This window comes from Lacerta agilis, chromosome 11 (assembly GCF_009819535.1).
Source record: "Lacerta agilis isolate rLacAgi1 chromosome 11, rLacAgi1.pri, whole genome shotgun sequence".
In the NCBI taxonomy this organism is placed as follows: Eukaryota; Metazoa; Chordata; class Lepidosauria; order Squamata; family Lacertidae; genus Lacerta; species Lacerta agilis.
In genome coordinates this window covers 41,780,168-41,796,395 of record NC_046322.1, presented here as the reverse complement: position 1 = coordinate 41,796,395, position 16,228 = coordinate 41,780,168, and the positions used below count along the sequence as shown (strand labels likewise).

Below are 16,228 nucleotides of genomic sequence, written 5' to 3'. Positions count from 1 at the left end.
CTCTGCTTCTCCCCCTCCTCTTCTCCCATTATCTCCCAGCTTTGCCCCTCTTCTGTCTCAGAGCTGTGACCTTCTGCAAACTGCTATTGTTAATCCATACTGTCTTCCTCTTCTCTGGAAGGTTGAGGAGGGGGGGGAGGCGGTCTTCACCATTCCTCCTCAGTCCAGTCCCTGACACTTTGTATGTGCATGTGGGCAGTACTCAAGGCCAAAATGGTTAGCCATCTCTGGTCTATATGGTGAATAAGCAGTTCTGGTAGCAAATGGAAGACAGTGTGTTTTCCTATTTACTGGAATTCTTGTTATATTCGATACTTACTCTTTTCTCTCATGTTCTTTCTCTCACTGAAGCAGTCACTTATCTGATCAGTTTGGGCAAATGCTGAATGCACATTTTGGTACAGATAAATATTCTACTAAATTAGTTTTAAGGATTCAGTGGCAGCATCCTAAATATATTTCAAAAGATGTAGGCTGTGTTATAAGGCAGCCTTCCCCTACTTGATACCCTCTGATACTTTAGAAGATGACAACTGGGGCTGATGGAAATTGTAGTCCAAAACATATGGAGGGCAACAGGTAGGGAACAGCTTCTATAGGACCACACTAAATGAGCACCTTCCTTTGCTATATTCTTTTCTTCCCAGAAGATGAAGCATTTTGTGGGGGTTCTAATATAATTTCCTTTGGGAAAAATACCAACTAGCTTTGCTTCAAAACAAAATGATACTCAGTAGCCCTGTAAACACAAGACTTGAATTAAGATCCCCAAGGTTTCTTAAAAGCCATCCATCGGTTTTCTTGGGACAGCTGCCACTGTAAGCAGAATCATATAGGGCGATGAGCTTACAAAGAAGGAAGGAGCACTTTTTAACTTTGGTATATATTTAAGGTAGTAGTTAATTATACAGCTAATTTAGAAGTGGCACTTTTTGTCTCTGCAACTTGTCATTTCTGAGGGGGAAAGCTTAATCTGCTGCTGTTCTCACTTCTGCACATCTGTTTACAAGAATAACTGCTTTGACCTATTTTGCTTCTGGTCAAGTTAAGAACATAGTATTCTAGAGACATGTTTGCACAAGAAAGATGCAATGGTGATTTAGTGCTGAGCAAGAGTGGTTCCACTGGTGTGGTGAGAATCTCTGCCAGTTCACAGGAAGCTGGTTCACAGGAATGCACCAGATTAAGTAGTGGTTCACCCATGTGATCTTTGATTTTGGTAGTGGCCATGGTTTTAGAGGATGTATGATTCCACCCTTGTTCACTTCCAGTGAGCAGATTTCAACAGCAGCTTTTGTTCTTAGGAGGGTGTCAGTGTTTTGTCAAGCTTTGGCCAAGCTCCAGTACCAGCCATAGCTGGGACTTCAGGATTGCCAAGGTTGGTAATCAAGTAGTGCATTGAGCAAGTGAGACAGGACTTATCAGTCCAATAAACACACAATATAACATCAAGGGTGTTTTCATTCATAGGTATTACTGAAACCTGGAGGAATGAGACTCAAAAAGAATAGACCAAACAGGAAGGGAGGAGGAAGAACATTATATATAAAGGATGTGTACACTTGTGAAGGGTTCCATGACTCAGAGCATGGAAGGCAGATTGAGAGTATATGGATAACAAAATAAGGAAACGGAAACAACAGTGATCTTACTGTGGGTGTCTGCTATAGACCTCCAAGTCAGATTGAAGGCTTGGGTGATGCCTTCCTAGACTTCAACTACCCTGTATTTGTGCAGCTGGTTCATCCTGCCTAAGTGCAGAACCTTACATTTTCCCCTATTGAAATTTGTGGGGATGATTAGGGAGGCAGGAGAGGATATATTATTTAATCATATCCTACCTAACTTGCACTAGCAAGTTCCATATTCTAGCAGAGTTCCAAACATCCCCCTTTTTAAATTACTCAGTGATCAGCTTGTTGCTGACTCATCCAAGTCTTACTATTAAAGATTCCTTCCTGGTAAAATTCCTTCTAATCCCTCTTCAAAAGAATAAACACAAGAATCTGATTAATGTTAATATAAAAGTAGTTTACTCACAGATTCATTCAGGTTCACAGACATATCCCTGAAGGCAGGCTTAGGTTACATAACAACTAGAGCTATTCCATGAAGAAGTTAGTTCCAAGTGACTGCGACTAAGCAGTCACTTCTCCAAACACACAGCAACGTACAAAATGGAGAACACAACTGATCAGAACATGGAGGCCGTGTGCTCCTCCATGCTAGTACAACAGACCACACCCTCTTCAAGTCACATGTAGTAGAAGTCTGTCCCAGCTCAGGAGCAAACAGGAAGCCTTCTCCTGAGTGGTACAAAAAAATCCCTAACATGTCCACTGTAGGAATGTCGTACTTGACTACAGTTTTACATCCCACAAAATTCACCTCTCTTCAGTGTTAAGATCAACAAAAGGAGTTCTTGTGGTAGTTCTGTTGCCCTTAGAAGTTTGGGGTTGGGGAGGTTGCTGCTCTCCATAACAGTCCCTCAGCTGTGGAATTCCCTCCCCACATAGGTGTCATCTTCCTTTTCATCATATGAAAACATAATATTTATTTATTTATTTATTTATTTATTTATTTATTTATACATACCCCACCCATCTGGCTGGGTTTCCCCAGCCACTCTGGGTGGCTCCCAACAGAATATTAATAATAAAAAAGTGATAAAATATCAAACATTAAAAACTTCCCTAAACAGGGCTGCCTTCAGATGTCTTCTAAAAGATAGTTTATTTCCTTGACATCTGATGGGTGGGCGCCACTACCGAGAAGGCCCTCTGCCTGGTTCCCTGTAGCTTCACTTCTCACAGTGAGGGAACCACCAGAATGCCCTTGGGGCTGGACCCCAGTGTCTGGGCTGGATGATGGGGGTGGAGACGCTCCTTCAGGTACATCTTAACCCTGCCTTGATACATAAAATATTTTAGTACCCACTCTTATATTGACCGTAATTCGCTTTTACTGACTTCAATGTATTTTAAAATTGTTTTAACCCCCACTGGGACCTCATGATGAAGTGTAGATAAGAAATCTAAATATGACTATTACTGCTCTTGATCCATGAAGCCTAATCTGCCTGGTTTTCCTCTAAGGACTAGAATGCTGTTGGTGCAGGGGTGAAGGCACTGGAGACTGCCTGTGGCAGGCCCTGGTTTGAGTAGCACACCCCCAACACCTTACAGGTGAGGAAGGCTCAATAGCAGAGCATATGCCTTGCAACCTTTGGCGTTTCCAAAGGAGTAGTGAAAACTACCTCCTTTAAGCATCTGTTTTATGCACTTTCAAGACTTATTGCTAGGAGAAGTTTTGTTACTTACCTTGTTGAGGGAAGCAAGAGTGCTTGATAGAGATTCACTTAGTGCTTAGCTGGCCCAAACAAAGATGAAAGTTATGGAAGTACAAAATTCAGATTTGCTGTGTCATTTCAACACACACATACTGGTAAATGGAAGGGAATTCAGTTATACCTTAAGATTAAACTGGAAAACTTGCAGGGCAGCGGAAGGGAGGGGTGGTGAAGGAAGTTGTTATATTATGAGGACAATGGGCCACATTTTTCCTTTTAATTGTTTGAAGTACAGAAAACCTACTTGACTCATGATGAAACTTGGTAAATAGTGGGAGCTTTGGAGGGAACTAAAATAGATGAATTTCTATTCCTAAAATATGAACAAGTTTTTTTAGTGTTTTTTTTTAAAAAATGTTGCAGCTTTTATGTGTTAAGTACATTTTGTTTCATTTTCTAGTGGGAGAACAGCTTTGCAAATGAACAAAGACATCTCTGTCCAGCTTCCTCGACCTGACCAAACAGTTGAAAGAAGTCGTAGTAAGACTTACCCAAAAAGAGCATCCAAAACACAACAGATTGGTAAGCGTTGCTGAACAGAACAGTTCCTGTTACATTGAAATTTAAGCAGAAGGGAATACTTTAGTCAGTTACAAAACTACAATTGATTGACTAGTTTCAGACTCCTTCCAAATTTTCCAAAGTTGGCTGCTGAGGGGAGCGAGTAGGGCGGCTAGTTGAGTCCACCCTGGCAGGAAGGAGAGGCCGTAATAAAGATGCTGAGGGAGATCCTCAGCAGGAACTTGGCAGCCTGGATGAGTTCACAGCTGGTCACTCAGAGCTGCATCTTGGTCTCTGCACTAGGCTGCTGACCATGGAAGGAATGAGTGGAGGGCATCAGTCAGTGGGTGGATAAGATGTGGTTGGAAGTGGGTGGCTGAGGAGCTAGAAAGTGTGGAAATGGGGAAGCTTCCATCTCCATGTCATTGGGCTCACTCAACTGCGGTGGGGAGAGGGCCATTATTGAATCCAAGGCTGAGGCTTCACCTTCTACTTCCTGCTGCACGTGTCCCTTGACCTCCTCAGATAGGTCCCTGATCTGAATCTGGCCCCTGCAGCTGCATTTTCTCTAAATCAGAAGCAGCTAGGTTAAGCACATTCTTTAAACTTGTGACCAACATTCATATGGAGTCTGGCTCCTAAGTTAACTGAAGCAAGAGATTCCAGCTTCACAGTTGATGGGAGGAGAATTCATCTGGTACTGAGCGATTTTGAAAACCCCATTTGAAAATAAAGCATCTAATTTAAATGCTAGTAACTTCCACACATGTTTATTTAAATAGTTATATAAAGAGTAGAGAAATACCACAGTGAATTTTAAAAATAATGGGCGGGGAAACCTGGATGTGAAATCTTGACAAGTTCTTCTCATGGGATTTCTCAAAAAACACCTTATTAAAGCAAGGAGTTCAGAAGAGCTGGGCAGCTGCATGGTCCAGGAATATTCCACATTATTTATGGTCTCTTTGATGTCTAGCAGAAGTTAGTGCTTCCAGCAGAAACATTATTCCACCCTCCAGGTTTGGATGTAACCTAGGGAGAGACTGTAGTTCTGCTTCTCTGAAATTAGAAGCGATTTGCGGTGTGTATTTGTATCAGGAAGACACTCCTTTCCTTACAGATTATTGCACATTTTCTGGTTTAAACAAGCGCCCAGCTTCCTCTGGAAACAGCTTGTTATTTTGGATAATATAGGGCAGCATAACATTGATGTTATTGAGCTATCAGCTATGCTGTTTCTTGCTTCGCTTCTGCTTACAGTTCAAGCAGCATTACACTTCCTGTCTTTTTCCGTGGGTATTTTTGCAAGCACAACTTTAACTAAGTGAATAATGAATAGAATAAATATAATATTTCACTGATACTTTGAATTATTAAAAAAAAAGCTTTTGATCCACTCTGCAGATCATGTGTGTCAAGGACAAGGTAAAGTTTCAATATATTCAATGAGAAATACTACAAGTCATATTATTAAAGAAGCAGTGTATCTGCTTTCTAATGGACTATACACACATTTGTAATGTTTTCCTTTATGACTAGTGGTGGTAGACTGACCAGGTATAAAAGAAGTCAAGGCTTCTGCACCTTTAATACCTGTATAAAAGAGACCTTTTCAAAAGGTGTAGTTTGTCCTCTAAGGGACTCCCTATTTTTTAATTGTTGAAAGTAAATAGTGGCCTCTTAAATCTTTTCCTGCTGCTTATTACTGGCAATGTACAAATTATTAAAGTCCAACAATTAAAGAATGTACATGGGATTATATAATAATGGTTAAACTAACATGTTACATTAGATTTAGAGAATATAATCACAGTTCTAGAGAAATTCAATTTTTCTTTTTAAGTGGACCAAATTTATCAGTTATTTTAGTTTCATGGATTACCTCCAAGTGCCAAATATGGATTTTCAATGTTCTGATGAGAAAATTACTGAAATATTGTGTTTGTTAAGGCATACCATTGCAGCACTCATGAAATATCCTGATATGGTTGACTGACCTGACAGTCGCATACCAATAGTGATGGTGTGAAAAAGCAACCAGATAAAATCCACATGTTTGAACATACACCTCACAAATGGAGGTGGATGTGTTACACTCCAGTCAATTTCCCAACAGAACTTTTCCTTCTGTTTAACAAAGGCGTAAAAGAGGACTCAGCTCTCCCAAAAGTCCAAGCTTCCCTCTCTTTCCCCAGAATTCTGCTTGGTTTTTTACATAAAGGAGCAGTTGTTCAGTCGTGTCCGACTCTTCATGACCCCATGGACCAGAGCACGCCAGGCACCCCTATCCTCCACTGCCTCCCGCAGTTTGGCCAAACTCATGCCAGTCGCTTCGAGAACACTGTCCAACCATCTCATCCTCTGTCGTCCCCTTCTCCTTGTGCCCTCTATCTTTCCCAACATCAGGGTATTTTCCAGGGAGTCTTCTCTTCTCATGAGGTGGCCAAAGTATTGGAGCCTCAACTTCAGGATCTGCCCTTCCAGTGAGCACTCAGGGCTGATTTCTTTAAGGATGGATAGGTTTGCAGTCCATGGGACTCTCAAGAGTCTCTTCCAGCACCATAATTCAAAAGCATCAATTCTTTGGCGATCAGCCTTCTTTATGGTCCAGCTCTCACTTCCATACATTACTACTGGGAAAACCATAGCTTTAACTATATGGACCTTTGTTGGCAAGGTGATGTCTCTGCTTTTTAAGATGCTGTCTAGGTTTGTCATTGCTTTCCTCCCAAGAAGCAGGCGTCTTTTAATTTCGTGACTGCTGTCACCATCTGCAGTGATCATGGAGCCCAAGAGAAGTAGCATGTTGATTAACAATAACAAGACCCCAATAAATTAAAGTCCACAATTGTTTGGTTGCCTGTGAATCAAGCCTCTTATTTCTAAGGCTCCTGGTTGAGTTGTATGCAGCCTTCTCTAGATGGGGCCATGCTCCCTAAGAGCAGGTTTGTAGTTTGAGAGCCCTTCTGGAGCCACTGCTGTCACATGAGGCCTTGGTGTTCAACACTGCCTTCTATCAGCTTCAGCAGGTAAACCCAACTGTGGCAACTTTGGAAAGGGATAACTTGGCTGCAGAATTCTATGCTCTGGTAACCTCAGGACTGGATTATTGCAATCTTTTTTACTGCTGCTATTGCCACGGTTAGATTGCTGCAGGTTGGTTTTCATTGTACTGCTATAATTATAATTGGCATAGAAAGGTATGGTAGAAATTTCAATACTGTATATGCATCCGGATAGGAAATCATGTATTCAGATACGCACTGCATGTGCAGTCTTACCTCTCCTGTTCAACAGCTGGGCTCTGTGCATGAAACACTTTCAAAAATGTTACTAATCTGTTGTTACGCCATTTGGGGGAGAAGCAGGGGTCTGGCTTCAGGCTATGCCACAACCAGCCCCCTGCCAGCTAGCTGATTGGTGGGGCTTTAATTATTTTTAAGGGCTTCACATGCACAGTGTTGGATTATGTGATTTTCATAAAAATTGTATAAGCATATGTTAAACTAGTTATAAGATTACATCTTTTAGATTTTCAGATATTGCTGTGTAATGCCCCTGATAGCTTTTATATTTTTTGTTTAGTATATACTTATTTTATTAGGCCATATGACAGTAGGTTTTTATAACAGAGTATATTATCTGGTTTATAATGGAATGCTCAAACATGCATCTAACAACTTGATCCAGTAAGCTTATTTGAAGATTTGGACATCCTAAATATAGGTTGCATGTTTTATAGTGGGGTATTATCCATGGACCAAGGTATAGAAAATCCCTTCTTAACATCCCACTAACAAAACTGGCATGATTTCCAATATGCTTTGCATTAATATTGGGAAGGTCTATGTTAGTGTCGATAAATTGCCGTTCTTTGATCACAGTGGTTAATGTTTACAGGCAACCAAAGCTTACTCATTACTCAGTTATTGTTTCTACTACAATCATGAATTGGAACTTCAGCACTACTTCAGAATTCCACTGAGATGGAACAGTCTAGCACTATTAAAAATAAAATGAAGAAGGAATTAAAAACTAGAGTACAAAAACTCTGATCCGTGCATTTGTTAGTTTGTTTAGCGTTATGCCTGACAAAAGGATCGTCATTTGGCACTTCCGTTTTCTGGCACCAGACATTTTACCGTAAATTATAAAAATAATGCACTATGTGTCCTACTGGAAAAGCTTTGCTTTTGTATAAAACAGACCTTCAGTTTATTATGATTGCTGCTTAGATTGAGTGGACCTCTTTCTGATCCAATATATGACGGAGTCTGCAAATTGTGTTTTTACAGAGCTATTTGCAAACTGATGATAATTCATTTGGTTAAAAACTCCCATGAGAACATTGTCATTGGTATTTTCAATATAGTGTTTACTGTCGAACTCTGGTAAAGGCACAACATGCCACCAGCACATTTTCTTCAGCCACAGTCCAAGTGTGGTGAAATGTGCCTTATGGACAGAATCTAACTGGTGGTTCTTACACTGCTGCTTCAACAAAGGCAGTCACTAAAAGTAAAGTTAGAAATGTTCATAATATCTACTTTCCCCTCATAGCTCTCAGTCCGCTTTCCCTCCCACCCCACAGTTACAATCGTCAAAAACTAAAGATGTAGTCCAACAAAAGTCTAGGTGCATATTGTGTTGCAAAGTGCAAGAGAACCACTAAAATCATTTAGTAAAAATACGATTTTCTATCTTTCAGGATCACATTGTACAAATCACACTGTAACTGGAGAAAATGAAGGAACTACAAAAATTATTGCACCCTCACCAATAAAAAGGTAGTGATATTATAATTATTATTGCTTTATTTTGCCATAAGGTGAATCAGCAAGTCTGAAGCAATGTATTTGAAATGCTGATAAGTTTTTAAAGGCAGAAAGAACCAGAGACTGGTTCCAGGCTGTTAGCCTTCTTGGATTTGGAAAATCTATGTCCCAGACCCACATTAGCGAAGGAATTATTCAATGCCCATAAGCAAATAATTAGTCTAGAGTCTACTTCTCTAAACTGCATGTTTGCATTTTGATGCAAGAATGAATGAGAGTTTATTTTAAAAAGCTTGCATTTTATTGGTGCATTATAATTAAGTAGCCATGCCTCACTTTATAAACACAACCACGGAATTTCACATAAAACAACAAAGAATCTTGTGACACTTTAAAGACTAATACATTTTATCACACTATAAGCTTTTGTGACATATATAGACATGGATCGAAAGCAGGGGGTTAAATAGCAGCTGAACACCAAAATGCATTAGAACTTGTGCATGCAAATGACTCTTTGCAGCAGTAGCATTTGGTGATATCACCAACTGCTGCTGTTGTGAAGGGTCATTTTCCTTATATGGAAGCTCTAATTCAGCAGCAGGAAACCTGCAGACATGATTAGGTCAAACAGGGGCCCTAATTTGGCCTGTGAGGCCAAGCCACACCCTGACGTTATCTGTCTGTCAGGTTACAAAACAGCAGCTGCTGTGAGGAATGATGGGAAGCCAAAGGTCTTCTGTCTGGGCCTTCTTACTTAGGAAGCTTAGACTCTGCTCCTCACCTCTAAGCATACAATAATAATTATAGTAAATTGAAATAACAATTTAGTGCTACTGAAGGATACCTAAAAAAATCTGCTACCTGAGACAGCTTTCTCCATCTGCCTAATGATAGGGCCAGATCATTCCCTAGGTCATCAGACCAAGTACTGAATCAACTAATGTGGCCTGTAAGGCTGCCTAGGTGGTGCCTCTGGGATTCAGACTGCAACTCCTTCAGTAGTCCTGCCTTGGTGGGTGAAGAAAGCCAAAAAAGTATTGGAGCTTTGCTGTTGAGAATCTTACTTCAGGAGCCCTTGTCTATCATTTTCAACTAATTTGGTTAAGAGGGTCTAACCTGGTTCCAGGTCTGATAATCACTCTCACAGAACACATTAGAAATGCTTTCCAAGTAATACTTGTAAGCCTAATGATCAAAGCTTAACCTCTTGTTCATTGCCGAAAAGAGAACCAATTATCTATCTGTATACACTCTAAATTAAGGAACAGAAATCACACATGAAATACACATCCCAAGCCTTCTGTGAAGAATCTGAACCAGTTCATCCCCTTCTTAAGTGTTCGGCAGGAGATAATCCTCGTATCTAGAGAGCTGCTGCGATTTAGCATTACTGCTGTGAAATGTGTGTCTGCTACAAATGACAAATAGCTTAGAAATCTAATGCAAACAATCCAGCAGCCTGGATTAGTTCACTCTGCTTTAAAGCCATATTGGACATGTGCACATACACACACAATTTCCTTAGACATAACAGCATTCTGCATATCAATGTGCAGGGGGGGGGGAATCTTTATAAAAATGGACCAAATTCGGTTTAGTAGCAGGGGGATATGTTGGGAATTATAATTTGCCTTCCTTTTATTTTAAATATATATATAGAACAACTGTATGAACAAGATGGACTAAGTGTAGCAAACAACAAAACTCACAGCAGCCAAAATATTTAGGCAGGATCAAAATCCTGATTAAAATTGAAAGTGTTTACTGGCCTCCATATGGATCTCTCAGGGAAGGAAGTCCCTGAGCAAAGGAGACTGCTACAGAAAAGACTCTGTGAAACTTCTCAGTTTGGGGGCAGGATTATACAGAGGAAGTTGGTCCTTTAGGTAATCAAATTTGAAACACACACACACACACACACACACACACACACACACACAGTCCAGTAGCACCTTAGAGACCAACTAAGTTTGTTCTGGGTATAAGCTTTCATGTTCATGCACACTTCTTAGCAAAACCTGTAGAAATAAATTTTAGAAAGTTTTAACACACCTTTGTATTCCTTCATTTCTATGATTTGATCCTCTTAAGGGATTTATTTTTCTATACTTTATTAGTTTCAAAAAATTAAGAAATGAAAGCAGCCCAGAAACCCAAAGAAGCAAAACCAGTGCACCATGGGAAGAAAACTGCCCACAGAGGTAAGCAGTAGTATCTGTCTGTCTGTCTATCTATCTATCTATCTATCTATCTATCTTTGCTAAGCAAAGTATATACATTTTAAAAACCTGTGAGTGTACTGCTTTTGACATCCGAACACATTCAGGCTGTGCTGACAACAGGACAAAAACAAGAGTGTTGGGTAAGCAGGAGAAGTTTCTGCCCATGGTAGAGGTGCCCTGTCCTTGCATCCGAAATGTGTGTGGGTGTGAGTGTGAAACCAATTCCTAGTCCTAGGCATTGCCTGCTAAGTACTGATAAATGAGAGGTTGGAATGTGCTTGCCCACATTCAACTTGATCTCCACCTTAAGGGGAGCTGCCAGCAGCCGTTCTTCCTTTTCCTTTGACACTGCTATCCCTGTAGATGGAGAGTTGAGACCAAAAAGCACCAGGGATTGTCACAAGAAGAGGAAAAAATAGGAGAAAGAAGTGTGGTGGGTGGGTGGGTTTTTTGGCATAGGAAAGTGGATTCCCATGTGTTTATGTGGAATTCCAGGGGATAGGTCATTGGTGGGGAAGGATAAAGTGTTTCCTTATCTCTGTTCCATTCCCTCCAGCACCTCTGGGTAGCTGTATGGAGAGGGCAGAGAAGGAGGCTTCTTTGCTAATGCTTTGTGGGTGCAGATGTGGGTGCAAAAATGCATTAGGTGTACCCATGTGCACTTCCATATTACGTAAGGGTTGAACACAAATATGTGTGGGAACATGCTGTTCACAGTGGATGATGGTGGCAGTGCAGACCCATCCCTTTGCTCCTTCCCACCATGTTTAGCTCTTTTTACAGTAGGAGTGCCTCGGATATTTTCCTGGCAAAAATATGTGACACGATTCATTTCATATACGGGGTATACCGGTACATATTGATGTAAACAAGTATTTATGTCTGTAGAAAGATCTACAGATTGTATTAATCAAACACTTTTCAGTTGCTCAAAATATAAAGCCCAGTAAATGTACGTTTTTACATTATTGAATGAGTGAGGCAAAACTTCAGCACACATACTGTACCTGAAGCCATTAGGCTGACGCCAGGAAAAAAAAATAACTCTAGGTGATCCAAGTGTTATGTCATGGCCCCACTTGCATATTTTTCATGTAAATGAACTGTGAATACTTGGTGATTCATTAATATCATTAGGAATTATGGGGCATTAGGAATTTCTTAATGAATATTAATGAACGATATTTGTGGAGATGATATATGCAGATAATAAAGTTGTAATTCTGTTCCTAACTAGGTTCTTTACATCTTTTGACTTCAGTGGTCAGTGCAGGTCTTATTTTCACTAATATTATAAGGAAATAGTGTATGCGAAGACTTTTGTGTGTGTGCAAAAAATCCTCCTATGAATGAAATAATGCCCCCCTTCTGCTTTATGACTACTTCAATCAATTGCATCAGTGGAAATGCGTTTACTGTCTCGTAAACATTCATTTCTATACAATTGTTCTTTACTTGCAGAGTTCAGAATAATATATTTAATTTATTCCGAAAAGGCCATAATATATTTCATCTTAGCTTGGCCAAATCTTCCCTATGTACCTGTTAAAATGACATATGCATCAGTGTAGAAAATGTCATTATTTGCCATCACTATCAACGAAGTAATAATATAAATAAAGGAGAGTCTGTCCTTGCAATACTTGCTGTGAATATCAAGGGGGTTTATTGGTTGATTTTCAATCTTCTTTGACCCTAGTGGGCTTTATAATTCTCCCAGTGACCGCAACAGATCTCCGAAATTTCCTAATTCACGACGACGACACCCTTCAGGAGGGAGCGAAAATGAGCCTGGAGTGCCACTTAGACGAAGGTGAGAGTTTGGGTCTTCAATAAAATGTTTCAGTGCACTGTCTCTTCCTAGCAGGAGGTGCTCATGTTCAGGGTTCTTGTCAACCAGCAGGGCATTCTACTCCATTTGTCTTTTCTAATGAACAGTGACATTCCACAGCTACTGAGCATGCTCAATAGCCATTGAGCTATTTTTGGTTCCCCCATCCCAGTATTTTGTTGTTGTTGTTGTTCTGTAAAGCTCGGGCTTCTCCCAAGCCTGTTGATACAGCTCCTTGTGCATCAGCAAAGGAATAGTGGAACTGGGACAACATAACATTTATCATAGCAGGACTGATGCAACAGTGAGAATTTACCTATTATTCCGTAGCAAAATGTTCCCATTGTTTTGTGTTGTAATTTAATAATATAAGACAAGTTTAATTGTTTTCTGAACATTGTTCCGCCTGCCTCCTTTCTAGATCACGATCCCGTTGCAATACCAGCAGTGGTAGTGAATCAGAAAACTCAAACAGAGAACATCGGAAGAAGAGACATAGGTGAATAAGAAATGGTGCCAGCTTTCGAAACAAATTGTATAACTTAGTGGTTTTCAACCATTTGTTTCCACAGCTCCCTTTACCAACTACATTCTTTCTGCAGCACCCCTGCAGGGCTCAGGAGCCCATTTATGTCACCCCTTACCTACAGAGCCCCTCACCCCCTTTCAAACACCCTCCCTTGGGGAGTGCTCCCTCAGTCTCCTCTTCCCTCTCCTTGGGAGTCCTCTAGCCAACCACTGCTGCTGCCCCTAGTCTCTGGGCTGCCCCCCGCCCCAAAGAGAGATGCCTTCCCCCCCACAGGGACCTGGGAAGCACCCCCTGGCCAGCCCCAGAGGCACCATTCGCCTGCGGAGCTGGTAGCCAGGGCTGCTGCAGCAAACAGATGTGCAAACCTTTGGGAGGCAGAGATGTGAGAGGGCATCAGAGGAGGGAGGGACGGAAGGAAAGAGGGACAGAGGCCAGTGTTGCCCATGGCACCCCTGACCACCATTCAAGGAACTCCATGGTGCCATGGCACACTGGCTGAAAACCACTGGTCTAACTTAGGGCACACTTTGTTTAAATATAAATCTATATGGATCATTTTTGCCTTGCTAATCAATTTGTAGAAGCAGTTTTTTTTCTTGTCATTGTTAGTAAAAACTGGATTTCTTCTGCCCTTTCAGTACTTTAATATTTCACAAACAAACATGGAGTATTGGGGTGTCACAGTTTCTAGGTCCTAAACTCCTCAGAGCATTGGGCAGCACTGGCTTCACATCCTTTCCTGTCTGGTAGACCAGAGAAGGCTTGCTCAGCATAGGGGAACAGTGGCTAACCCAGCCTACCATTCCCCTTTGTCCTCTCTCAAGAGGAAGTCTTGGCCTATATTTCCTTTCCATGGTGGCTTCCTTTAGGTTCATAAGCCATCTGAGTCTGAAAGCTTTCAGCCTCCCATCAGCACCACCCAGGCCTGTGCAGAGCTTGTCTGATGCCCAGGTCAGGCGTCTTGTTAGAATAAAGTTATTAGCATGTGTCATGGACTGGCTGGATGCAGAGGACTGGTGGGAGGCACCAGCTGGGGAATCCCCAAGGGGATTGGTGGTGGGATGACGATAAGTGATTGGAAGGAGAAGAGAGGGCAGACTGGGAGGAGAAGGTGTCAGAAGCTGGAGAGGCAACAGGGTTTAATGACTCCGAGGCTGAAGCGGAGTCTGGAGACGAAGGTAGCCAAGAGGCAGAGTGGAGGAAGGCTGCTGAAGAAGCCAGGGAGTTTCCCCCCTTCTCCCCCGACCACCTCTCCTCCCCCGTGGACTCCCAGAACACAAAGAGGAATGAAGAGGGCAGAGCAATGAGAGACAAGATGAAGGAGCCTAAGGCTGCTGGAGAAGGAACCAGGGGAGGAGCCTTAGAGAGCAGTGGGAAGGCAGAACCTTCAGTGCTCGCAACTGCTTCATTGGGGCAAAATCTACTGGGAAGAGTCGCTGTGTTCATTAGACCTGCACCGTTTTAGTTTCTTTGAATAAATAGTTAACTTCGTGGACATTGGGTGCTTTGTTGTTTTATTGCTGACCTGTGCCTGACTCCAGCTCCTGACAGCATGACAGCGTAAGCCTGGCAGGCCCCTGATGAGGCCCTCCAGCCAGCTGAGCCCTCTGAGGCCTAGGGCAAGTGTACCCAGCTGCACCCCACCCAGTGACACTACCTGTACCCAGATCCAGCCCATCCATTTCAGGCTGAGCTGCTTGTGAGCAAGGAGCCAGTCTAGCAACCTTGTCATCCCATGAGGCAAGAACATAGGACTTTTCACAAAGCTGCTTTATGAAAAATATGTTTTTAGTTGTACAGAAAATTGCGACAGGCAATATTTAATGAGCCCTACTAGTAGAAGTCTATGCAATGACTTCCATTAGCACAAAGCTTCCCCACTCTCTTTTGTGCCTCCCTTGCCCCCCCCCCCCAATTTCATCTGGGGATCCGCAGAACCCTCAGAACAGGAAGAGAGAAGGGATTGTTATGTCTGGCAAGCTGAAATGCTTGTATTAACAGAATGATTGCCCATAGTATTATGTTGAATTGCTCCCAGCATCTTTAACTCCAGTGATAACGGCAAGTTAAACAGCATGAATATGATTGTGTGTACACATGTATGCATATATGACAGAGAAATCAAAGCAATGTGGGTCTTGTCTGTTACCTTATTTCTGGGGCACTGGGAACTACCAGTCAGAGTAGAGAATAGCATACTAGATAAATATTCTGACCAACTCTAAGGCAGATTTTTTTTATGTTGTTATGCATATAATATCTCCTACTGAAATCAATGGGAGTTACAAGTGTATACAACCTGGCATGCATTATGTCTCATAATGTTCTTTCTCTCTCCTGCATGCATGAAAAAGCTTTTCACAAAATTGAAGCTGAATGTACTTTCTCAGAAAGTGGTATAAAATCACTAAAATGCTGATCCATCAGATATTCACTCTCAACATTCACTCTTTCCTCAGGGTACGACAGGAGAATGACATGGTTGATTCAGGTCCCCAGTGGGAAGCAGTGCAGAGGCGGCAAAAAGAGAAAAACCAATCAGATCCCAACCACCGGCGATCAAGGCACAGATCTCGATCGTATGTTAATCCCGCTAAACTTGTTATAATGCATCTAAAATAATGGCTCCTAACAAGGTTTTTACAGCTCTCTACTTTTGCATACGTGAAAGCTACATATTTTATTATCTATCCTCCAACAAGAGAAATGTATACATACAGATATGTACGTGTTTACGTTCATTCATGCAGTTCCTACCTAACTACAAATGGCATTTTCAAAATCTAGCATAGAGTCTGCAGAGCAGAGGAAGAGAGATCTATAGTGGAAATGAATTTAAATACTGTCAGCTGCATAATACAATCAATTCAGACTAAATGTGTTAGACCTATTAACTCTTATTGCAGGTACAATTCCAGCCAAAATGAAATGAATCACAAGACAAGAGGCTAAAATCAGTCACTGTTCCACTTTTTATTTTCCTGGGCAAACAACCAGACTTCAGTTGCTTAGTTTCTC

At 41.5% G+C, this 16,228-nt stretch overlaps 1 protein-coding gene across 2 annotated transcripts in view; it reads left to right on the top strand.

Moving 5' to 3' along the window:
* The window catches only part of EPB41L4A (erythrocyte membrane protein band 4.1 like 4A), a 93,735-nt gene that overhangs the window by 66,071 nt on the left and 11,436 nt on the right, over window positions 1–16,228 (top strand). For both annotated transcript variants that reach the window (XM_033163671.1, XM_033163672.1), the window contains exons 13-18: window positions 3,750–3,871; window positions 8,559–8,637; window positions 10,746–10,829; window positions 12,550–12,663; window positions 13,103–13,180; window positions 15,670–15,789. In XM_033163671.1, coding sequence (XP_033019562.1) covers window positions 3,750–3,871; window positions 8,559–8,637; window positions 10,746–10,829; window positions 12,550–12,663; window positions 13,103–13,180; window positions 15,670–15,789 — 597 coding nt within the window. The remainder of the gene's footprint in view (window positions 1–3,749; window positions 3,872–8,558; window positions 8,638–10,745; window positions 10,830–12,549; window positions 12,664–13,102; window positions 13,181–15,669; window positions 15,790–16,228) is intronic.